General features: G+C 35.1%; 1 protein-coding gene across 3 annotated transcripts in view; it reads left to right on the plus strand.

Moving 5' to 3' along the window:
* LOC126756521 (rap guanine nucleotide exchange factor 4) overlaps positions 1–25252 on the plus strand; it is a 38269-nt gene that overhangs the window by 4458 nt on the left and 8559 nt on the right. For all 3 annotated transcript variants that reach the window (XM_050469631.1, XM_050469632.1, XM_050469633.1), the window contains exons 3-15: positions 1034–1176; positions 6200–6291; positions 8490–8636; positions 10399–10450; positions 16468–16559; positions 18668–18754; positions 19010–19151; positions 20392–20578; positions 21550–21695; positions 23037–23181; positions 23508–23684; positions 24132–24293; positions 25076–25229. In XM_050469631.1, coding sequence (XP_050325588.1) covers positions 1034–1176; positions 6200–6291; positions 8490–8636; positions 10399–10450; positions 16468–16559; positions 18668–18754; positions 19010–19151; positions 20392–20578; positions 21550–21695; positions 23037–23181; positions 23508–23684; positions 24132–24293; positions 25076–25229 — 1726 coding nt within the window. The remainder of the gene's footprint in view (positions 1–1033; positions 1177–6199; positions 6292–8489; positions 8637–10398; positions 10451–16467; positions 16560–18667; positions 18755–19009; positions 19152–20391; positions 20579–21549; positions 21696–23036; positions 23182–23507; positions 23685–24131; positions 24294–25075; positions 25230–25252) is intronic.

A 25252-nucleotide genomic window follows, 5' to 3' on the forward strand; every position in this document is an offset into this window, starting at 1 on the left:
AAGTCCATATTTAGGGAATATCGCCTTTATTTAAAGCTAATTAATGGAATCATACAAAATCTTAAGTTTATTTTGCAATCATAAACGCTTTCTATATGACATTAAGGTAAGAAAAGTATTTTGAAATGACTGAATTACGATTAATTCAAAGGGAAACTTGATAAAAAATCATTTTATATTCTGCAAATGTTGTACAACAGTTAAACTAACGTTGGTTTAACGAAACCTTTATTTTTTTAAAGAATGCGAAGTTCAAGAAAAAATAATGCAGGGTTCGCAATATTCAATAGTTAAAATTCTTTAAAATTTTTCGATATAAAGCTCATGCTAAAGGTAAAGGTGCTGGGTATTCTGGAATGTAAAAGTATCAGATGGAATTCCAAATTACGTTTCATAGGCGTTCTTGTAGTCCGATTTCCCCCATTTTTGTACTATAATACAGAATCATCAAAAGATCAAAAGGATGTTATGTATGAAATTTGGTTGATATCGGTTGAGTAGTATAAATGTGGGGAGTGCCACGCACATTGTCCAAATTTGACACCAGCTCCTATAATAATCCTTCTCGTACCATCTCAAATGTAAAATTTTATGTCTCTGATGTATTTACTTATTGATTTTCGCAGTTTTTAACAAAACCGTTTTCACCCGATGTCACCTTTTTCACACTTTTGTAAGAAGGGTTAAGAAGATTAATTTGGGTGATATAGTTTTATCGGTTTGGAAGATATGTGTATTAAACTTAATAGAGGCGGAGCCACACCCACTTGTCAAAGATTTTGAAATCACAGGTGATCCTCTTTAATGTGATTCCTTATGTCAAATTTGCGGCTAAGTTTTGTTTATACAGAGATCAACTTTCAAAATATGAAATTCCCCAACGAATTACACATTTCGGTATATAACGGTTGCCAATTTGCCACCTACAATACTTACATCTTTAATATATGTATATAATCGAATTACCAACTGTTTATTAACCCCATGATATGAAAATTTATTTTAATACTTTTAACTTTTTATGTACTTTCAGTCCTTGTGATCGCAATTTACGCGATGCTGAACTGATATCCTGTCGTCTGCGACGCGTGGAGCCACTGTGTCGTCTGCCCAGTTCGGCATTGCAGCAGTTAGCTATGTGCGGCTTCTATGAGGATTTAGAAAAGGGTGTGACATGTAAGCTTAAAAACTAAAATATCTCTTTTAGTATGGTATATCCAATCTCAAAGTTCATAGATTCATAGAATACACTATGATAAATTTAAATGAGATTTTATTTAAAACATTTTAATGCTAATTAATTTTTTTATTTATCATAAAATGAGGAATGAAACAACTGACTCTTACGATTTGTTTTTGTCCTACAAGATGCGACCAATCAGACTTCAGAATTAGTTTTATCACTCGTTGTCACTGGAATACAAAAAACTGTTTGACATGTGTACATATACAAGTATATATGCTTATGTGTGGCTTCTCTTTTATTGGTCTTGGCCTAACAACCATGCGGTATTGCTCTTATCAACATGTTGCACAGTAGGTTTTGCCAACGAAGTTTATTTATATGATTATAAAATAATGTGGATAGTTTCATCCGGTCCTTGCACTAAATACAGTATGGTACATAATATATTCTTAAACTAATGTTTGAAAATACGCGCCTACTTCTCATATAACACCATTATAAACTCCATCGGACTCTTTCACTTTGCAATAGATATGTACATCAAACGTCAGCGAATATATTACAAGTAAAATACGGTGGTTTTAAGGCATGGCAATGCTCATCTAATTATGAACGAAACCAGAGTATACCTTTTCAAACACCGGATACTGAATATGAATGTTCTCATTATCGAAAATAATCACTTTCTGATATAATGTCCGGTATTGAAAATTAATAAGCTTAGTTCAATACCTTCTCTATGCATCATATACCCAACATACTGATATTCTTATTTCCGGTATACCTACCGATCAATATGGAAGATATTTCTACAATATTTATCTCTGTGTTGAAAATTGGTAGAATCGGCCGATAAATTTCGAGAGCTCTCATATACAACACTAAAGATTTTAATGTTTCTAGCATAATTCGTTCAATGTGAAAGGTACACAATAAATTTGGCCCAGACCCTAAATTGTGCCTAATATACTGATTTCTATATCGTTGGTTGACTTTATGTCAAATCGATTAATATCTAGTATGGTTTGGTGCTAATAATGATGAAGTTGATCCATACGTTCCTAACATTTACATACCTAATATAATAGGGCAATTCACAATCTGGTGCAAATGGTCTTGCATATTTGCAATTGCAAATGAGCGAGGAATCTTGTTGCTTTTACACTAACAAAATGTACAGCGAATTTGCAATTGCAAATATGCAAGACCATTTGCACCAGACTGTGAATTGCCCTAATGATTTGCGATATGTGGATTTTGATTTATTGACAATATATATGAGAGTGTATAGTGATCTGATTCCCGATTTTGACTGTTCCTAACTAGTTATACCCTGAACAAGGTATAGTCAATCTCGTTTAGGTACCACTCCGCTTAAGCGACAATCCCTATTGCAAGCCTGTTCTCACAACAGCCGGTTCTACATTATCCCTATTTTATCCGTCAAAGGCCTGTTTTTTCGGCTATCTAACCTTGTTTGGATCGGTGTGATACATTCAATGGATGGAGCCATATTAAGACCTAATCAAATCTTAAGACACACCGGGAGTGGACCACATGTTACGTGGCTCCATGCTATCAATGCACTACTCCGCCATTTGCCTCTACGGCTGTGCAATCTGCCCCAAGATTGTGCACTGCGCCATCATTCTTCGTAAACTTTATCAAAGCTAACTGCGTCGGCTTCACAGAACTTACCGAGAGCAACTTCACCGCATACCCATTCCTACGGACGTAATCGTTGACGAACGTCAATTCCGCAAGGTGATCGCTCGCTTGATCCCTCTTGAAAGAATGGGGAACTCCGACCCAATATTCCCGCCGAAGAAGACGTTTTAACTAATGAGCGTGACACCTTACGTCATGCCGATCCCTGTCATCCTCGAATAAGGGATCTTACTTCGGGGATTCGGCAAATGGTAAACCAACATTAGCGGACAAATGGATAAAGCATCTGAAGTCTTGTAAACTCTTCATCAACGTGAGTAAGCTTTGGACTACTGTCAAGGCTTTGTCTAATCCGAAGAGATATGATGACCGAGTTGAAATTCAAGCTATCCCTAGTTGTGACGACACTAGAGGCCACGATACTTAGACCATCAACACACATAGCTTCCGCAGAGTGAACAGCACTACCACCACTTAGCGTCATAAACGCCAAGATAGCTAATGGCCTTAACTAAAACCCACCACGTGAGAGGACGATTCTAGTATCGTTGGCCTTTCAAACGCCTTTAACACAGTCAATCACACAATGCTACTTGAGGATGTTAAACATAAGGTTGTCCATTAAAAAAAACATTGATGTTTTCGTCGATATGATGCATCGAAACTTAACATCGATGTTATGCGAATAAAAATATCGATGCATAGAAAGTATCACTTGTACCAAAGGTAATAAAAAATTTATTTAGGTAACATTACAACTTCAAATTAAGATACATTTGTGTATTTGTATATCCTTACAAATTTTAAAATACATAATGTCATTAAAGAAAAATTTCCTAAGTAAATTTTAATTCAATTTCTTTGTTTGCTCATTGTCTGACTAGCTTTCGAAAATAAACGTTTGGATGAAACTGATGTAGCCATTTGTTAAGTATTTGAAAGCTACTTTACTTTGTTTGTAAATCGTTCCACATTTTCATTGGATTTTCTACTAACTTCATTGTTCAAATATCATTGAACATGCATACTTATCAGCAAAGCCGAAATACAATTAAAAATAAATATCTATTTTCAAAAGTACATACATACATACATATGTGTGTATGCACATAAACAACCACATGCATTTAAATGCAATGTAAATCTAATAATAATAAAAATGCATGGGACACAAGTCATAAATTTGCAGAAGAGATAATATTAAACACACACACATACACATGATTTAAATTGTAAACTTGAAAACAACCCCATGTCAAGCAGCAATAAACAACATGCTGCAATACATACAAACATATACACATACACATATGATTTAGTTATTTAAGATAGTTTTAAGAATTTTATATAAGCAATGAAAACATCAAAATAAAATTAGAATGAATAAATTCTCCCTCAATATAAGACTTTTCATTTCCCCCCACCAGTGGTAAGGAATGATAAATTCCTTTTTGAGGTCAATGTTTGATGATAGATACAAATCAAACATTTTTGGCCCTTCGAGCCGGATTTAGAGCTCGGCCAAATTAAAAAGTCCTGTATTTACAAAGCAGGCAATATACAAAAAAGCCTGTTCAAAATACAGGCAAATTAAAACAAAATAATTGTAAGAAGGGTGTATGTAGTATGTACATATATTCCCGCATATTAGCAACATAAAACAAAGAGAATGAAATAATTCTCAGCTCAGTGAAGATCTTTTCATTTCCCCCCACCAGTGGTAAGGTTTGATAAAATCTTCATTGAGTTTTAAACACTTATAAATGCACGAATATAATATGTGGATAGCTCATCTGACATATCCAGCAAATTGTTTCCGTTTATCTTCCAATATTTTAGTTTTGCAACTATCCGTGCAAATACTAAAGGAATTTTCAGTTTTATCAAAACTATCTGAGGAGTGCATGTCCATCCCTCGGCTTCTGCAATAGCATTAACCCTCATAATTTTTGTGTTTTTTATACTCTTTCAACCTGTTACTACAGAGTTCCTAAAATTTTTATGTGGGCATTTGTTATTATGAAATAATCATTTGTAGAATGACGTCAGCCAGGAAGGTTCGAAACACTTGTTTGAGCTCTTCAACCGTTTAGAAATTTGGTGAAGATGACAATATTTTATGCGTAAAAGGAAAAAAAGTAGAAAGTATTCTAATTTGAACAAATAAATTTTTGGAAAGCAATTATTCCTTATTTTATATGGTTTAAGACTTAAATAACTTTTAATAATGTGAATTTAGCAGTTTAATGGTACTAATTTGTTTGATGACAGGAGATATTCCGTATTGCCCTCGTTCACTACCAGACCCATCTGCTTCGCTTCCTTTTCCAGTCTGAAAAAAGCAGAACTAACGGAGCGGATGTTGAGGCCAATGATATCAATATCATCGGCGTACACCAGCGGCTGTACACTCTTATTGAAGATTGTACTCGATTAAGTTCTGAAGCTCGAATTATTTGATGCTAGGAAGTTTAAATTTGTTTTGACTGTCTGGCTTTTTCTTTGGACACATCACTTTTGGACCAAATCATTTTAAAAATGTTTCACCTTTTCGTGAGCAATAACTGATTTGAATTGTTTAAATTTTCATTTTCAGCTGATTAATTACCTTTCAAATTTTAATTTTTAAGGTTGGCATCACAAATAAAACTTTGGCTAAAAATAGTTGAAGTACTTAATTCAACTGAGTGGAGTTGAAAACCCTAATAAGGTTATACATTAAACCTTTGGAATATGAGCGCAAAAATTCTGCATCTTTGGTTGAGTCAAATTAAGATTGATTATATATAGTATATTAAGTTTGGCACGAAGTTTGTAACACCCAAAAGAAAATATCAGAGACTCTACAAAGTATATTGACATATACCGTAATTGATCAGCGTTACGGGCTGAATCGATTTAGACATGTTCGTCTGTCCGTCTGTCCGTTTGTATATATGCGAACTAGTCTCTTGTTGTTGAAATATCGATCTGAAATTTTGCAAATATCCTCTTCTCACCAAGACGATATTGGACGAAATTTGGCATAGATCATTGTCTAAGGCAAAGAAGCAATCTTCAAAGTAATAGTTCAAATGTGACGACTATACGAGTAGCATGCAAATGCAATATTAACTGACCGATCAAAATGAGGATAAAAATATTTTTATACTCCTTAATGCTATAAAAAATTCACCTGCGAAGGGTTTTATAAATTTGGTGCAGCCGAAGTTAATTTTGTTTTGTTTTTTTATTAACATTACATTTAGAAACCACATGTGTAAATGGTTTAATAAATCAAAGATGAATAATCGGATATTAGTTTGTATATTTCATATCAAAAACTATTTGCTTCTACTTTTACAGTATTTCGTGCTGGTGAACAGGGTCGTTTTTGGTACGCCGTTCTAGGTGGTTCACTTGAAGTTCGTTACCATGCTTCAGAGACCGATGCCAAAGTAAGTAAACGAAATATTTCACGTTTCTTTATATATATGTATATGTATTAGAGCTCCCACTCCCGGGCTCCCGGGCTCCCGAAATCCCGGGATCCCGGACTTAAAACTCCTCCCGGGATTTAAAATTAATTTCCCGGGATATTCGGGATTTTTTTTTTAAACGCTGTTAATTATTATTTTTTCATAAACAAAGTTGTATTTACAATAGATGAACATTGCCAAAAAACAATTAGTAAGAATTTAGTACTTTATAACACTGTTTGATCAAAGTTACAGCACTGATTTTTGTTGAGACTCGCGATATTGATTTAAAAATAATCGAAAATGAAAAGGAAAAAACGTTGAAGGAAAGGTTGCAAGAAACTGTCAAAGAATCTCGCGTTTTAAAAAGAGATGTCTCATTATCAGTAGAGGAAGCGGTACCAAAGGAAATAAATTTACTTCCCTGGGGGTGGCGGGCTTGGCAGCAATCTGGAGGTTGCTTGTAATTTTTTAAAGACAATACCAGCAACTAGTGTCGAATGCGAGCGTTGTTTTTCAGTGTCTGGAAGCCTTTGCACTAAAATCAGATCTAGTTTAAACGATGAAACAATGGATGCGCTTGTATTTTTAAAATACTATTTAAAATTAGCTCCTACAGAAATCGATCTGTGATTTTTATTATTTGTTTTTTGACAAAATAATATATGTATATATAATACCAAATACATAGGTATATTTTTAATTTAATTCATGTAACTGATTCGAAATAAAAAGTGAATTATATATTTTTTTCAATTTATAAGAAATAATAATTATTATTAAATAATAATTTTTTTATTATAAAGAACCGAAGAACATGGGCATACTTAATTGAATCTATGTAACTGATTGAAAATAAAAAAAATAATTTAATTTTTTTAAATTTATAAGCAATAAATAGCAATTTTTATTTTCTCCCGTTTTTCCCGGGAATCCCGGGAAATGAAATTTCGACATCCCGAAATCCCGGGAATTCGAAAACATTCCGGGAGTGGGAGCTCTAATATGTATGTAATAAGTTGCCAATCATATGTATGTAAACTCATGAAAAGTTTTGTTCATCTAACAATTATAAAAATAAAAATGTAAAAATCAACTCATTAATAAATTGCCATTTAATTTGTATATACTTACATTGTCTTAAATAAAATGCGTTTAGTTAGTATTTTGCTAAGCACGTATAGGAAATAGCACGCTTAATTAAATAAACATGTTGCCCCTTCGATGCTGACGCGAGCATTGTTTTATACAACTGTAAGGGTTTGTAAGCCAGCCATCGCGTTGGCCGTAGAGGTGCATACATGCATTGATTGGTGCCTGACTGCACTTACAGATGTTTAAATCGCTATGGCACACGTCGTAACACCGTCGTAACACCGTCGTAATACTCGTGACTACTTCTACACACTACATACATATGTATGTACCACCTGGTGTGTGTATAATTAGTCATCGAAGCATACTTGAATGCTTAACTGCCCCGGTCTGGCAAATCAGTTGTGAAATCAAGCGTAACCATAAGATCACAATTGGAGTCTTCTATCAAATATGCGAGAAAAAGAGTAAATACGAACTATGCGAATCAAAAAATTCTTAATTAAACGACATTCGAATATTGACTTCCCCCGTTTACAGTTTTACAAATATTTATCTTTTACAAATATGTCACTACCAAATACTACACCAACGACTATGCCGATTTAAATGAAATTTATGTAATAACATTAGCATTTTAAAATGGGCGATAACCCTTTATACTCACTATTTTACACAGTTTTGAATTGAATTAGATTATTTTACAAAATGTAAATCATGCATTAATGAAAATATCGGAAGTAGAACTTAGAACAAATCGTGCTTTTAAGTTGTGGCACTATCATTCAAAAATGGTGGAAATTGGACTATAGCTTAGCTAGGCCCCAACCACCTGCCCCTCAATATAAGTACATCGCTTTATAAGAGAGTTATTTTAATAAAATTGTTATTTAAATAAATTAAAATATTTTCTAATATGTTATAAAGTAGATTTATTTTGTTAAAAAAGCTGCACTTAGATAATAAAAATTAGCTTGATGATATCTAATGAATATCGAAATAAAATTATTTTCGACAAATTCATTATACTTGTATATGTGAATTCATAGATTTAAGAACTATGTATTATTGTTTAATTACAGGCACCAGTAACTTTGTGTAATCTTAGTGTGGGCGCTACATTCGGGGAGTCCATATTACACGAACTACCAAGAGATAGCACTGTTGTCACGAAAACCACTTGTGAGTTGCTTCGTGTGGAACAACAAGATTTTCGACTTATTTGGGAAGTAAGTAAAATAATTATCTGCCTATGATATTGTTTGTTATGAAATATTTGATTGCGAAACAATATTAGTTTTTTATTATATTTACATAGATTTTGAAATTGGTCCTCTACCTTTCCTCTTCCTTTACCACATTCGAAAGAAATTTCGCAGTTTCTTTCACTTTGAAAATTTCATAACTTATTGAATTAATTAAGAAATAACGAAAATACTGGTTTTATTTTGGGGTCAAATGACATTTGAATATAACGTCAGGCCACGTGACATTAAATCGTATACACAGAGCTCAAATTAAAAAAGAAGTTGTAAAATGTTTTTATACTCTTTCAACCAGTTGTTACAGAGTATATAATTTTATTCACCTAACGGTTGTACGTATCACCTAAAACTAAAACTAAACGATATAGATATATAGCAGGCTTGTATATATATAAATGATCAGGATGACGAGAAAAATTGATATCCGGGTGACTGCCTGTCTGTCCATCTGTCCGTAAAAGCTGTAACTTTTGTAAAAATTGAGATATCTTGACGAAACTTGGTATGCAGGTTCCTTAAAATAAAACAAAACTCGGAGATGGGCGTAGTTGGACCATTGCCACTTGCACAAAATGCCATTAACCGAAAACCTATAAAGTGCCATAACTAAGCACTAAATTAAGATATATGTAAGTAAAACTGTAATTGGCACAAGGTATTGTAGTAGCAAGGGACAACTGTGAGCAAAAATTTTGAAAAAGTAGTTGTGGCCCCGCCTTACGATAAGTTTAATGTTCATATTCATAGGATCCAGTGTGAAAATTGGACTTTTTGGTGAAATTACATATATCGGGACCGATTTTGACTAAATTTAATACGTAGCACTCTTCTCAAAGTCGGACTATAACCATGCCTACTTCCCATATAACACAACTTTAACTCCACTTATTCCACTTGATTCTTTCATTTTCCAGTACACAAATCAATAAGTAATTAATATAATATAACGGGATAAAATTTTGCAGTAGTAATTCCTCTAAAGTATGCCACGTTATGAACCAAAATTGTCCAAATCCACCCAAAACTGTTCAAGCCCCTAGGTATCAGTGTCTATAGTTGACTTTGGAGCGAAAATATCGGAGAAACCTTCACTGACGATAGAAATTCTGTGAATCAAAAGTGGGTTGAATCGGGTCAATACTTCCCTAAGCCCCCACATAGCTAAGATAAAGATTTCCGAACTTTCAGGTGACTTCATGCTGGATATATCAGCCAATATTTGAGTTATCTCATTTTTTAGTATGTGACATGTTAATAGTATAAATTACTAGCAAAAATAGATAAAATCGGGTCAATCCTACACCCAAAGCTCATATATTGCCTATAATGATTTTCGCGTTTCTAACAAACCTTATGTCGGATATGTCGGACAGTGTATGAGTTATATATAGTATATGTATATATAAATTTGCTTGGATTCCAAACCTCTGGTTGAAGTTTTACACTTTAAAATACTTCCCGAACTTCCCCCTTCCTTACGTGTGTAATTTGTTCTTATTTACAACGTTCATCATTCCATATCATGTGATATTCATCGTTATCCTTATAGCTTTATTCTATTGAGTTCCTGAACACTTCAAATAATTTAGTCCGGCTCGGTTTAGCCATTCTCATATGTCAATATGAAAATCGCTTTCTTCCTCTTTATTAGGGTACGCTTGCTCGGTTATAGCCGAAAATCGCTTTCTTTGTAATAATTGGAAATATTTTGTTTTTGTTTTTACAGAAAAATAAAGAATTGATGAATGACATTATTACAACTTGCAAATTGAAAAATGGTAAGTTACATTATAAATTATGTAGTAATAATGGTATTTACATAAAAGTTATATACATACATAACATTAGGAATATTAACCCTTTCGACCCCAATGTTGCCTGAGGGCAATTTCGCTAGTTCATAGGCCTACCACCAGCGTTATTTTTGTTTTTGTTTATTGAACCGATATGATAACGGTAGTCTTATGAGTCAGCACGTGGTGTGATCAAAAAAAAAATCACTAGTAAATCATTTAGCAAAGCAATTTGATAAAGACTGCAGCAGTGTCGGCGAAAATTTATTTCTGCATGAAGGAGTACATTTTTAAAAGAGAGAATTTTTTAAATAATTGTAACAAAAATTATCAATCTGTAAATGAACTACTTTTCAGCGATTGTTAAGTGAAATATTTTTGCAAGAAAATTTCTTTAGTTTTAAACCAACATCAGGTGAGTAATTTTTACATATGCGAAGTTGCTTGTGAGCAACTTTGGGCAATTGTGGTATAAAATTTCCATGACTTTAGTTATGAGGCCTCAAGATAAAGGTTTGTCAAATGAGGACGTACAACGAATTTTAAACTTCGATTGGGATGTTTCAACTGATGAAGAAAGTGGTGATGAGATAGAGGATGTGTCTGCAGTGCTGGAGCAGAATTTGCAAGGGATTATGGAAAGAGGGGAAAGTATAGAAATCGGACTTCTTGACAATATAATTACGGAAGACAGCGAGCATGAATCTTGTTCTAGTGAAGGGTTTTGCATTGAAAAAATTGATTCGAAGGCATTAAAATGGAGATCAAAGCCATTTGAAGCTCCTGAAAGTGTATGGAAGGCAGATGTCGACTTGGAAATTCACGACGTCATGATGCCCGTGGAATATTTTTCACAATTTTTTGACTGTCGTGCTATTGATTTGATCACGCAGCAAACTGATTTGTATGGACTTCAAGAACTGGGCCTTGAACTTAAATGTACCAGTGTAGAAATAAGACGATATATTGGTACTCTACTGTACTTAGGTGTTTTAAAACTACCCCAATTTAAAATGGCATAGTCTCAAAATATTAAGCTTACCGCTATAACAGATTCAATACCTCGTAATAGATTTGACAAAATTAAACAGTGTTTACATTTTAATGATAACAGCAAGCAGCCTAAAAAAGAAGATTTAAATTATGACAAGCTATACAAGATACGTCCACTGCTCGATATCATCAGAGAAAACTTCAATAAACTTCCTCAAGAAGAACATCAAAGCGTTGATGAGCAAATAATTGCGTTCAAAGGTACATATGTGCTTACACATGTGTTGTATCCGTATTTTTGTTGTTACTTTTGCTTACAGGACGATCAACGTACAAACAATACAATCCAGCTAAGCCTCACAAATGGGGGTTGAAAATGTTTACGCGTGCTGGAACGTCTGGACTTGTATCGGGTGATTTTTTAAGAGCTTGATAACTTTTTTTAAAAAAAAACGCATAAAATTTGCAAAATCTCATCGGTTCTTTATTTGAAACGTTAGATTGGTTCATGACATTTACTTTTTGAAGATAATTTCATTTAAATGTTGACCGCGGCTGCGTCTTAGGTGGTCCATTCGGAAAGTCCAATTTTGGGCAACTTTTTCGAGCATTTCGGCCGGAATAGCCCGAATTTCTTCGGAAATGTTGTCTTCCAAAGCTGGAATAGTTGCTGGCTTATTTCTGTAGACTTTAGACTTGACGTAGCCCCACAAAAAATAGTCTAAAGGCGTTAAATCGCATGATCTTGGTGGCCAACTTACGGGTCCATTTCTTGAGATGAATTGTTCTCCGAAGTTTTCCCTCAAAATGGCCATAGAATCGCGAGCTGTGTGGCATGTAGCGCCATCTTGTTGAAACCACATGTCAACCAAGTTCAGTTCTTCCATTTTTGGCAACAAAAAGTTTGTTAGCATCGAACGATAGCGATCGCCATTCACCGTAACGTTGCGTCCAACAGCATCTTTGAAAAAATACGGTCCAATGATTCCACCAGCGTACAAACCACACCAAACAGTGCATTTTTCGGGATGCATGGGCAGTTGGCCACCAAGATCATGCGATTTAACGCCTTTAGACTATTTTTTGTGGGGCTACGTCAAGTCTAAAGTCTACAGAAATAAGCCAGCAACTATTCCAGCTTTGGAAGACAACATTTCCGAAGAAATTCGGGCTATTCCGGCCGAAATGCTCGAAAAAGTTGCCCAAAATTGGACTTTCCGAATGGACCACCTAAGACGCAGCCGCGGTCAACATTTAAATGAAATTATCTTCAAAAAGTAAATGTCATGAACCAATCTAACGTTTCAAATAAAGAACCGATGAGATTTTGCAAATTTTATGCGTTTTTTTTTTAAAAAAGTTATCAAGCTCTTAAAAAATCACCCGATATATGATTTCACGCTGTATGTTGGTGAAGGCACCTGTCAATCATATGGATTGGGACTTTCCTCGGATATAGTTCTCTATTTAGCGAAAACTATTCCCAAACACAAGAACTTCAAACTTTATTTTGATAACTGGTTTACATCAGTAAGCCTTCTGATTGCATTGAAGGAAATGGGCATATTCGCTACTGGTACTATACGTAAAAATCGAATAAGCAACTGCCAGTTACTTTCAGAAGCGGAACTCAAAAAACGTGGAAGAGGATCTTATGACATGAAATGTGAAACCAATCATAATATTGTATGTGACAATAAGCCGGTCCAACTTATATCATCGCATATAAGTCATGAACCAGTTGGCATTTGCAAACGTTGGAACCCAAAAGAAAAAACACACGTAGATGTCCAAAGACCTGCGATAGTTGCTAACTACAACAAAGGCATGGGAGGTGTGGATCTAGCGGACATGTTGATGGAACTTTATAAAGTTAACCACCGCTCAAGGAAGTGGTATATACGAATTTTTTATTGGTGTCTGGGAACGTCTGTTACAAATGCGTGGCTGCTTTATAGAAAACATTTAAATTTGCTTCATCCGAAACAGAAACACATTCTCCTAATAAAATTTCAACTGGAAATTGCTGATGCCCTTCTGCAATCTACGTCTTCTGCAGTTTCTATGCAAAGAAAGCGAGGCAGACCGTCCAACGCAGAGAGGAATGATAGCGATACAAACTCTCCATCGAGCAGTGTGTCGTCGCATAACACGAAAAAGTACAGATTCCAGCCGAACCCTCCAGAAACGAAACGATATGATAAGACGGAACATTGGGTAGTATTCGGTGAAAAAGGGAGCTGCAGGTTGTGCAAGGCAGGAACTCCAATGTCCAAATGTCTTAAATGTAAGGTCCATCTTTGCTGCAATAACAATAAAAACTGTTTTTTGTCTTTTCATACCTAATTTTTCCCCAATAAATAAAATAAAATGCGATTAGAAAAAAAAAAAAATATTAATAAATTCTATACCACCATTGCCCAACGTTGCTCACAGGCAACATTCTGTAGCGCTCAAACGGGTGGGAGTGGCGAGTTGAAAATTTTACTATACCTTTCTAGAATAAATATAATGAGATTAAAACTTAAAAAAAAATTTTAAGATTACAGGAAGAAAATCGGGGTCGAAAGGGTTAAAGATGTATGTCAGTTCCAATTAAATAGCACACCTTAATAGATTTAATTCTAAAGTACCAAGAAATGATAGAAACATACATAATTGCGGAGAATTGCACATCAACACACTGTGATACTATTGTAAAATATATAAAATTATTGAAATGGCTTCGCTTTGCTTCAGACTTCTGCTCTAACCAGAGAACTTAAAAACATGTTATGTTTTATGTTCTCTGGCATAACTATCGATTTACTTAACCAATACTACATGTCATAGTTCATATTTTAACAAATTTGGGGTTTCTCAAAAAATTAAAAATACATATGTACATATAGTTTAAAAAAACTAAAAAACACGCTTTTAATACATATCAAACTAAAAAGTGAAGAATAATTCTTTGTATAAACTAACAATAAAAAAAAAAATTCCTGCATTATTGTGAAAAAAGCGTGGGGTGCTGGTGACATAATTTTCATATATCGAGCATTCCACGCTTTTCTCACAATAATTTAAGGTATCAGTAGGGTAATCTGGCCTGTTTTTTGTAACATTTTTTTCATAGAAATTTTTATTCTACAATATAACTTTTTTACACAAAAACCCAATTTATTCTTAAAAAGTACGTGAATGGTTACCGTCCCTACTAGAAGTATGAAAAAAACGTTGATAAATAAAAAAGTAGTTAACGTTTTTTTATACTCTCGCAACAATGTTGCTAAGGAGAGTATTATAGTTTTGTTCACATAACGGTTGTTTGTAAGTCCTAAAACTAAAAGAGTCAGATATAGGGTTATATATACCAAAGTGATCAGGGTGACGAGCTGTAACTTGAGTAAAAATTGAGACATCATGATGAAACTTGGTACACGTATTCCTTGGCTCCATAAGAAGGTTAAGTTCGAAGATGGGCAAAATCGGCCCACTGCCACGCCCACAAAATGGCGGAAACCGAAAACCTATAAAAACCATCATTTCATTAGAGCGCCTGAGTGCTTCTTTATTTTTATACTCTCGCAACAATGTTGCTAAGGAGAGTATTATAGCTTTGTTCACATAACGGTTGTTTGTAAGTCCTAAAACTAAAAGAGTCAGATATAGGGTTATATATACCAAAGTGATCAGGGTGACGAGTAGAGTCGAAATCCGGATGTCTGTCTGTCCGTCCGTCCGTCCGTGCAAGCTGTAACTTGAGTAAAAATTGAGATATCATGATGAAACTTGGTACACGTATTTCTTGGCTCCATAAGAAGGTTAAGTTCGAAGATGGGCAAAATCGGCTCACTGCCACGCCCACAAAATGGCGGAAACCGAAAACCTATAAAGTGTCATAACTAAGCCATAAATAAAGATATTAAAGTGAAATTTGGCACAAAGGATCGCATTAGGGAGGGGCATATTTGGACGCAATTTTTTTTGGAAAAGTGGGCGTGGCCTCGCCCCCTACTAAGTTTTTTGTACATATCTCGGAAACTACTATAGCTATGTCAACCAAACTCTACAGAGTCGTTTTCTTCAGGCATTTCCATATACAGTTCAAAAATGGAAGAAATCGGATAATAACCACGCCCACCTCCCATACAAAGGTTATGTTGAAATAACCGACTAACAAAAAACGTCAGAAACACTAAATTTTACGGAAGAAATTGCAGAAGGAAGCTGCACCCAGGCTTTTTTAAAAATTGAAAATGGGCGTGGCCTCGCCCACTTATGGACCAAAAACCATATCTCAGGAACTACTAGACCGATTTCAATGAAATTTGGTATATAATATTTTCTTAACACCCTGATGACATGTACGAAATATGGGTGAAATCGGTTCACAACCACGCCTTCTTCCAATATAACGCTATTTTGAATTCCATCTGATGCCTTTTCTGTATAATACGAGTATATACATTAGGAACCAATGATGATAGCGGAATAAAACTTTACAAAAATACGGTATTTGAAAAATATGTAAATGACGTATAATGAAATCTCGATTATCACTTTATCATGCGAGAGTATAAAATGTTCGGTGACACTCGAACTTAGCCCTTCCTTACTTGTTTTTTTTTTTTTTTTTTGTAGTCCCCATGTTGTCAATAAATTATAAAAAATACAGGGACAATAGCCAGGCGTTTTGTGAACATTTAAAAAAAATGAAGCAAATCGGTTGAGTAGGTTGACCGGAATCATGTCCGCCATCATGTCAAAAAGTGTGTTTTGAGAAAAACGCGTTTAAAGTTTGAGGTGTGCACTCCGAGCGCTCCGAACGTCGAGCTGTATTATTACTTATGGGCCTTTTTCAAAACCTTCCAATGGTAAAGTTGGTTTCTACATTAATTCTAAGGGTATAAGGGAACATAAAATGGAAAAAGAAAAAAAATTTAAAAAAGTTTACCCTACTGACCCCTTAATAAAACTTTAATATTACTAATTTAATTTTTCTATATTTACATCTTGTTTCACAGGGTTCGGTTCCGGAGTTTCACCAATTGCTTCGTCTCCAACTAAGCGTCCTCTAAGTCCAGATCATCCGAATCCGGCTTTACCTATTTCAGAGGTAAGGGCATTTTCCAATGTCACATTCAATATTTTTAATACTAAATATATTTAACGCCGACTGGTACATTTAAAATGTACATTTGAGTGAAATCGGTACATTTTTCCCAGGTTGGTTCTAACTTCTTCGTGTGGTACTTGTTTATTATATTATAAAAATATGAGTTGGAATAGTGAAATGAAAATAGTCGTAAAAGAACTTATATAAAGTATGCCTCAGTATACACCATGGAATAAGAAAATTAAAAACACAGAAAGTGTATGGTTATAGTGTAACAAACTTCAATCGAAATCGATCAATATTAAGAAGAACCACCATCCGATTATCCTATCGTTTCATATTTGCGCGGCACTGCTGGAATGCAGTTCTATTTTATGGCAAAGATCATTGAATTGACGGGTGCCTATCACATAAAGTGTTTTAACGCACTTACATATATCTCCTAACCTAATAAATTCGGTCGGTGAGAAGCTCGTACATTAAACTAATCGTTTGAGAGTACGCGTTGTATACCTTAAGACACCATCCTGTTGAAAACATTTAGATCTTAGAAGAAATCAACCATTACATATACAAGGAATGTCGCAAAAGAAACAGAACTTTTTAAATATAACTGTTTCTGGTGGCGCCACCTATTGGTGGGTATATGAAATAAAAAGTTTGATCTCTTGTTGACATTTCGTAAAAATTTTAAGACAACTGGATAACTACAATCGATGTTATAGATCAAAAAGTGACAGCAGCTTTTGGACATCGGTCGTAAAATGCAAAGAGCAAATATTAAATTTTGTTTTAAACTTGGGAAACGTTTACTGAAACATTTCAAATGATGAAAAAAGTGTATGGTGATCAGTTAAGTGATTCCGAGAAGGTCTTGAGGACCTCTGTGACGATCAGAAGTCGGTCGTCTTCAGAAGTCAAAAATAAAGACAATGCTGATTTGTTTTTACGATTCCGAGGGTATTGTACACCGAGAGTTCGACCCACCTGCCCAAACGATTAATGCTGTGTCTTACCTTGGTGTTATGAGCGTCTTTTGTCACGCATTCGTCGTACTCGACCACAAAACCGTGAGGCAGGGTCCTGGCGCCTGTTGCACGATAATGCGCCGTGTCATCGGTCGACGCTTGTCACTGATTTTTTTACAAAAAACTCCATATTAACCATTAATCACTCACCCTACTCACCTGATCTGGCACCCTGTGATTTTTACCTATTTGGAAAACTTCATTTGCCCATGAAAGGACACTGGTTTCAGGACATTTCAGCTATCCAAAAGGCGACGACCGATATTCTCAAGAGCATTCCGAAAAATGACCTTAACCCTCATTGAGACCCTCGGGTCTGGCCAGGCATATTTTGTTTTTAAATGTTATTTAAATACATATATTTAGAGTGTAGCAAACGACTTGCGCTTCAGGTAGCTTCCTAGAATTTTATTATCTATAGAATTCAGAAAAAAAAATGCAAGGATATCTTATCGAAAAAGACTAAAAAAGGATATTATAATATTACACCTTAGTGCACCAATGGTGCTTGGCTAGAGCCCATATATTTTGTATGAAAATATATAAACTTTGGTATGTTTCTATCACTTCGCACGGTTAATTTATCTGTTTTCATGTTCGTTACATGTCCAAATTGTTTGTATGTTTATCTAGGTCAAATACTTCAGCCGCTAGAGCGTTTTAAATGTAATTTTTCTCAAAATGTTACATTTTTTGTGAACGCTATTGCCACGCCCCTGGTAGGGAAGAGGGGAGGTTGAGGGCTTTCCTGAAAGCCCCAGGGGTGAACTAACTCGCAAAATGGTTTTGAAATGCTAATTGACCGGGCTTAACGCTGTATCGAAGCACAAGGAAACTACTTTGAATAAAAAAATATAACTTTTGAAAAATATTAATTTTTTTTTTTGTTTTTTTTTAACAGTCCTGTTTCTTTTGCGACAGACCTTGTACTTACCATATACATACATATGTATACATACATAAAACTTTTCATTTTTCTTACATTGATCGTACGTTCTTTTATAACTGATATAAAATACTTTTTTATTTACCACCATAACCGTGTTGCAATTATTCATCAAATTTATCCGTCTTCACCAGTCTCCGAGTTCTACTATGAGTCGAATGGGATGGGCCTTGCGTACACTTCTTATTGCTGACGGTTCAAGTTGTCTCAAGGATAGAAAAGTAAGTTTGAGAAAATATTTTGTATGTGTTAAATTTTATACAAATGCATTACCCGAAATGTGGGGTGATGTCATCTAAAATTAGATTATAAACAACCTATTTACTTGACTAAATAATTAAATTATTAATTAATCTTAAAAAACTATACAAAAATATAACTTTATTTCATTTTTTATATATAGAATGTATCTACGTACTATCATGTTTACACCTTAATGGATGTGTGTAAATATTTACACTCATTTACTCTTACAGGTAGCTGGTAAATTTATTCGAAAATGTGCACCAGGAACGGAATTAGTGGATTGGCTGTTGAATTTGTCATCTATTGTTCACACTCGAGCCCAAGCTGCTGGCATGTGGCAAGCGCTGCTTGAAGAAGGGGTGCTATCCCATGGTTAGTCTGCAAATACACACAGAAAGTTTTATTTTTAATAATAAAGGGGTTTTCCTAAAAGGTGTGGAGCTGTTGCAATCGATCCAAATGGCTTTGCTTGGTTTTTATATAGCTTTCTTTAGTATATACTGGAAAGTAATAGGACTGAGTCGATTTAAAAAAATTGATTGAACCAATCGTTACAATTCTTTAAAAACTTTCATAATAGGCTCCTTCTGCGTCGCGATTTCCAAGCATTGAAGGCGTCACGAAAGGCATTCTCCAGAACATCCTTGCACAACTTGCGCATGTTCAAGTGCTCCGTCAGAATGTCATGAACCACAGAGTTTGATAAATTTAACATCTGAGCAATTAAACGAATACTTAGTCGACGGTCTGAGCTCATAACTTTGCGCACACGAATCACATTGTCGGTGTTTGTCGAAGTCGCAGGTCTCTTTCGTTAGCTAGGAACGCCCTCTATCGAATCCAATCGGTACGCGTTGCGGTCACGCTCTTAAGTACAGTCGCGACGGAGGAAAATCAGTCCTATTACTTTCCGGACAAAGCCTACTTATATGTATATTTATACCCTGAACAGGGTATATTAAGTTTGTCACGAAGTTTGTAACACCCAGAAGGAAGCGTCGGAGACCTTCTAAAGTATACACATATATAAATGATCAGTATGTTGAGCTGAGTCAATTTAGCCATGTCCGTCTGTCTGAACTGAACAATCGGAATCAAATGCTTGCACGGGAAACCTCCTCATTTGACGATATATCTTCACAAAAGTTGGCACAGGTTATTTTCTAAGATAATAATGTAATATGCGAAGAAATTATTCAGATCGGCTCACTATAGCATATAGCTGCCATACAAACCGAAAGGTCGGAATCAAGGGCTTGTAAGGAAAACTTTCGCATTTGACGTGATATCTTCACGAAATTTGACATGGATTACTGCTTAAGGTAATAACATAATCTCCGAAAAAATTGTTCAGATCGGATTACTATTGCATATAGCTTCCATACGAACTGGACACATAGTTACTAAAAGAAATGCAACTGTGAAGGGTATATTAGCTTCAGCCGAAGTTAACGTTTTTCCTTGTTTATATATAAATTTGTATATGTACATATGTATATAGTTGTTTGATAAGAGGTATGTCCTTTCATTCACACACACACATATGTATGTAAATTTGTATAAATACTAGTATACTATAATACAATATTTTTACGATTTTTTACTGTTTCAGTGAATAAAGAGCAACCCTTTAAGGATAAATGTTTTTTGTACCGTTTTCGTGTTGACGAAGATGGCAGTGCTGGCAGCTACTCAACGACCGAGGATACTAATGCTGCTAATGAATATGTTCGTGAGTCTCTGAGCACACTTTTCCAACGTGGACCAGATGCAATACTGCGAATGATTTTACGAAAGCCGTAAGTACATACATATATACATATGTACACATCAAAGTGTAGAATTAGTTGTTACACACTTATGCACATTCATTTATATAAGTGGCCTTGGACACTTCTAGTGTTGTCAAGATGACTGACAGCTTCATTATAAAGTTTTTATTATTTAACCTTATTTAGCCATAAATTTCGAAACTTAGAACTTTTTGGTGTGGGAGCTGTAGGTATCAGTGTGGAATACTGTAACTTTGAAAACTAGTTTCGATCACTAGCGTTGAAATTTCATTGATTATCATTTTTTAAATCAAAGACAGTTGAACTTCTCTAACTCGAATCAACATAATCCACAAACAAACTTCGAGTTAGAGAGACTTCGAGTTATGGAAGCTCAGCTTGTATCTCCGCGTCCCAATCAAGAAAAGCGCTGTAGCTGCCAATAAACGAGGATGGCACCGCTTATTACAATATACATATGTATGTATGTATATTGTTTCCTTGTATATTCGATTTTATCTTTCTTCGAGTTTATAATTAATAACATCGTAAATATAAACCCTTAAAGTAATTATCTAGACGAAAGTATTACTTACATATTTACATCATTATACGAATGCATATACACTAGTTATCAAATGGAAGTATAAAGATATTACATACCAATATAGCGTTTGTGGTCAATTTTGGAATATATAAAATAACGAAAAGCAGCCGTACAAATTTGCAATAATTTTGCTTAGAGACGAAGCGTCAATAGAATATTATTCCAATTAAAATATTAGAACCAAAATTTGTTAATTTATAATTTGTTACTCAAATACCTATGTAAATATAATATTATGTATGAATTACTAATTATTTATTTTAATAAATCTGCGTTGAAATAACGTCTGCGAAATTTATACCTTCATTTGTAGCCTAATGTATTCTTATATAGCACGTATGTATGTATATGGACGTTTGTAACTACATAGTTGTATAAATATTAATTTCAGCTCACACGAACGAACTCCTGAAGAACTTGAACTGATTTTTGAGGAGCTTTTACACATAACGGCCCTTTCACATTTGTCGACAAGTATAAAACGTGAACTCTCCTCCATTATCGTTTTTGAATCGCATGCAGAAGCTGGAACAATACGTAAGTTAAATCGAATTGCTATTCGAACTTATTCATGGTCGGGCAATGGAACGTCTATTCTATCGTCATCAATTAGGGAATCGGGTTCGATATCTCCTGGATAAGGAGGCTGGAGAAGTGTTCTCTCCATAATTTTAGTACATATGCTCTGGGCATCGCTTACTAGATCACCTTTGGGGTTCTACAAGAGTATGCTCCAGTCTTGCAACCTTCTGTTAGTCGCCGCGTTTCAAGCACCACCCCTGTCGGCCAGCATATCAAACTTTTCATACTCTCGTCATGCGTCTCGCTTCCCTCTTTAGCTCTCGGTATCTATCCCATCCCGCACGAGACAGTCTGTTTTCTCTCCGCTGCGACACGGCACTCCTCGTCATACCAACTGTTCTTTTGCATTTTCCGAAATCCAATGGTTTCGTTGCAGCTGTACGCAAGGAGCTTTAAATGCCGTCTCACAGTTCCTTTATACCGAGTTGCTGATGAGTGCTCTCAGAGAGCAGGAGTGCAAGTCCAGTAGTAAATCGTTTGGCTGTCTGTTGTGATTGCAGTTTTTCGACGTCGAAACTTCCTTGTGTTGACAAATGAGGCGAGTGCGCATCTTGGCTGCAACAAGTTAGTGGTTCATGTCGATGTTAGGGCTTCGGAGCGTACGCACAACTAAAAGACTGGAATCGTGTATTCCGTCTATCACAACGTGATCGATCTGGTTTGTGGCTTTTCGATCCGGAGACAGCCAGGTAGCTTGATGAATTTTCTTATGGTGGAATCTAGTACTAAAGATGTAGTAAATGCCATCGCATTTCTTGGACGGCGGTATTGTCAGTCTTCACCCTAACGATTACAACAACCAGCTGGGCAGCGGCACCTTCTCAATTAAGGGACCGGACATTACAGGTGCACGCCCTTAAGTCATAATCCGTAACACGTTTGCAGGGTTCGTCATCAGAAGGGGGTTCTCTCATCCGATGCTGATTTCTTTTTTTTAATGGTAGTGGTTTTTACGTGGTGGGTCCCAAAGCGCAACCCTGTGGAGGGGAGGTTTCGCCTTCTCTCTTTGGCTCGCCTTCAAACGAATGTGTTCTGGCTACCCAGAGGATACTTCACTACTGCTTCAGCCTATGTAAAATAATCGTTTCTGGCCACTTCCAAGTTAACGGCATTCAGATAACTCTCCTCACTAGCGTGAACTTCTACACATGACTCCATCTTCCATTGTAATTATAATATATAAATTGCGGGATATTTAATTTTCGGCTTATTAAATTATTTGTAAAAAAATAAAAGTTGATTGAAGAGAGTTGTGAAGTGTAGGGCTCATTAATATTTATATTTCTTTGAACACAGTATTTAATCAAGGTGATGAAGGTCGTTCATGGTATATATTGCTCAAGGGATCTGTGGACGTGGTAATACATGGGAAAGGTACCGTAGCTACTCTTAAGAATGGTGATGATTTTGGTAAACTCGCATTAATAAACGATGCTCCCAGGTAAGTTTCCCATATTCTAGGATTTATTACCTTTATTTCTTGTACAACAAAGATAAAACAACGAAGAATAGTCGGTACTGACGACCATTTAGCGAAGAAAGTAAAATGTATAGTAATGAAAGGGAATATAATTTCTTTGTCAACATGTTTTATCTCATTTATACTGTTTATTTTATTTCTGTTCGAAAAGTAAGAAACCTCCTTAGCCTACTTGGAAGACAAAATATAAATAAAACAATAAATATTATGTATATGTATACATATGTATATGTATGTATGAATGTAAATCTATATATTTTGAACTAAGCCCGTTTGAATCCTATTAGAGCAGCAACAATCGTCTTAAAGGAGAATAATTGTCATCTTTTACGCGTTGATAAGGAACATTTCAATCGTATTCTGCGCGATGTAGAGGCAAATACGTTGAGACTTCAAGAACACGGCAAGGATGTTTTAGTGCTCGAGCGTGTGGCTAAGCAAAGGGGCCAGCATTCAGCATTTAAGTAAGTTTTACAAAATTAGCGATTACATATGTATGTATGTATATGTATGATTATGACGTTTTACTGACAACTGCTCGTGATTAAAAAAGCGTCTAATATACGTCATAATTAGCTTAGTGCTCAGCGTATTACCATTTGAGTCACATTAATATCTTTAAAAATTTCACAATTGGATGCATCATAAATTTATTAATGGATTTAAATTTAATTTTAATGTTTACTTTCTACTATGAGAGAACAAAGACTATTTTGACCGATATCTTCTGTCAAATAATGTTTAACTTTTCTTTGGTTGTGCCGAAGGTCTAATATACCATTTTATATGTGACCCACTTCCTTTCGATTAGTGATCAAAGTACCGCCGCCACAGTTGTATCATTAATAATAAATTGACGGCAATAGTAAAAATATATTGCTTAACTCTACTCCTCTGATTACTTCAAACAGGTATACGGTAATGTCGGGAACTCCATCAAAGATGTTGGAACATTTATTGGAAACACGGCTCGGAAATCAAGTGAGCGGTTTGGATCCCTTTTTGGACGATTTTTTGCTTACACACATAGTTTTCATGCCTGTTGTGCAGCTAGTGGATGAACTGGCCAATTAATATCCTTTTGTAAATAAAAACATAAACGCAAAAATATTATTACTCATACATACTTAACCATATATGGATTTTTAATTTATTTAGACAAACTCTCGATCCAGACGATCGTCGCGATAGGTTATTTTAGTTATTATATACATACATACATAACACAACTGTCTATGACCTTTTACTGACAACTGTTCGTGATTAAACTTGAATGGAAAGGTAGAGTTCAGATGAGAGTTGATCATGAGCTGCACAGACCGTAATTTCTCCAAAGTCCCGTCATTAATGGCAAAAGCTTTCTTGTTTCCAGGCCACAGAATCAATCACATAACCAAAAATTGTTATCCTGTCTCTTAAGACACATTTCCATAAGCAAAATGAATTAAATAACTAAAAATTAAAGCTTTTTGTTTCCACGCAAGGAAACAAATAGAATGTTTGCATTTCAGGTTAGTCCTCAATAAACATACATATGTAAGTACATACATACAAGTATATACAGCTTCAAGCTGCAAAATGGATGGACACTATAATTTTAGTTTAAAAAAATTCGAACAGGTAGACAAAACGTTCTTAATTATATAATGAACAGACAGGACCTACTAAAATTTTAATATGGATACGGATTTTGTAATTTTATCTCTTTTTTAAGTGGCTTATCTTTCCACTCGTACCGCTTTTTCCATCGTAGACCTTCAAAATTGGCAGGTGCTTTTCTTTTGTTCTGATAATCTCTTTCAATATTTTGATAATAGTATAACGTTAAAGTTAGTATTCCTTAACTACAATGCACTTTTCATTGCGACTCGAACAATGGTTCGCAAACCCCAGAGGATCGGGAATATATAATTAACTTCAAGAAGCGCGTTGTACAGTTCATGCAAAAATGGGTGACGGCCGTGCGGCATGCAGCATTCGACGAACCAACTGTCTGTGATTTTATTGAGGTTCGACAAACATTAATATGTCA

The sequence above is a fragment of the Bactrocera neohumeralis genome, chromosome 4, assembly GCF_024586455.1.
Source record: "Bactrocera neohumeralis isolate Rockhampton chromosome 4, APGP_CSIRO_Bneo_wtdbg2-racon-allhic-juicebox.fasta_v2, whole genome shotgun sequence".
Classification (NCBI taxonomy): Eukaryota; Metazoa; Arthropoda; class Insecta; order Diptera; family Tephritidae; genus Bactrocera; species Bactrocera neohumeralis.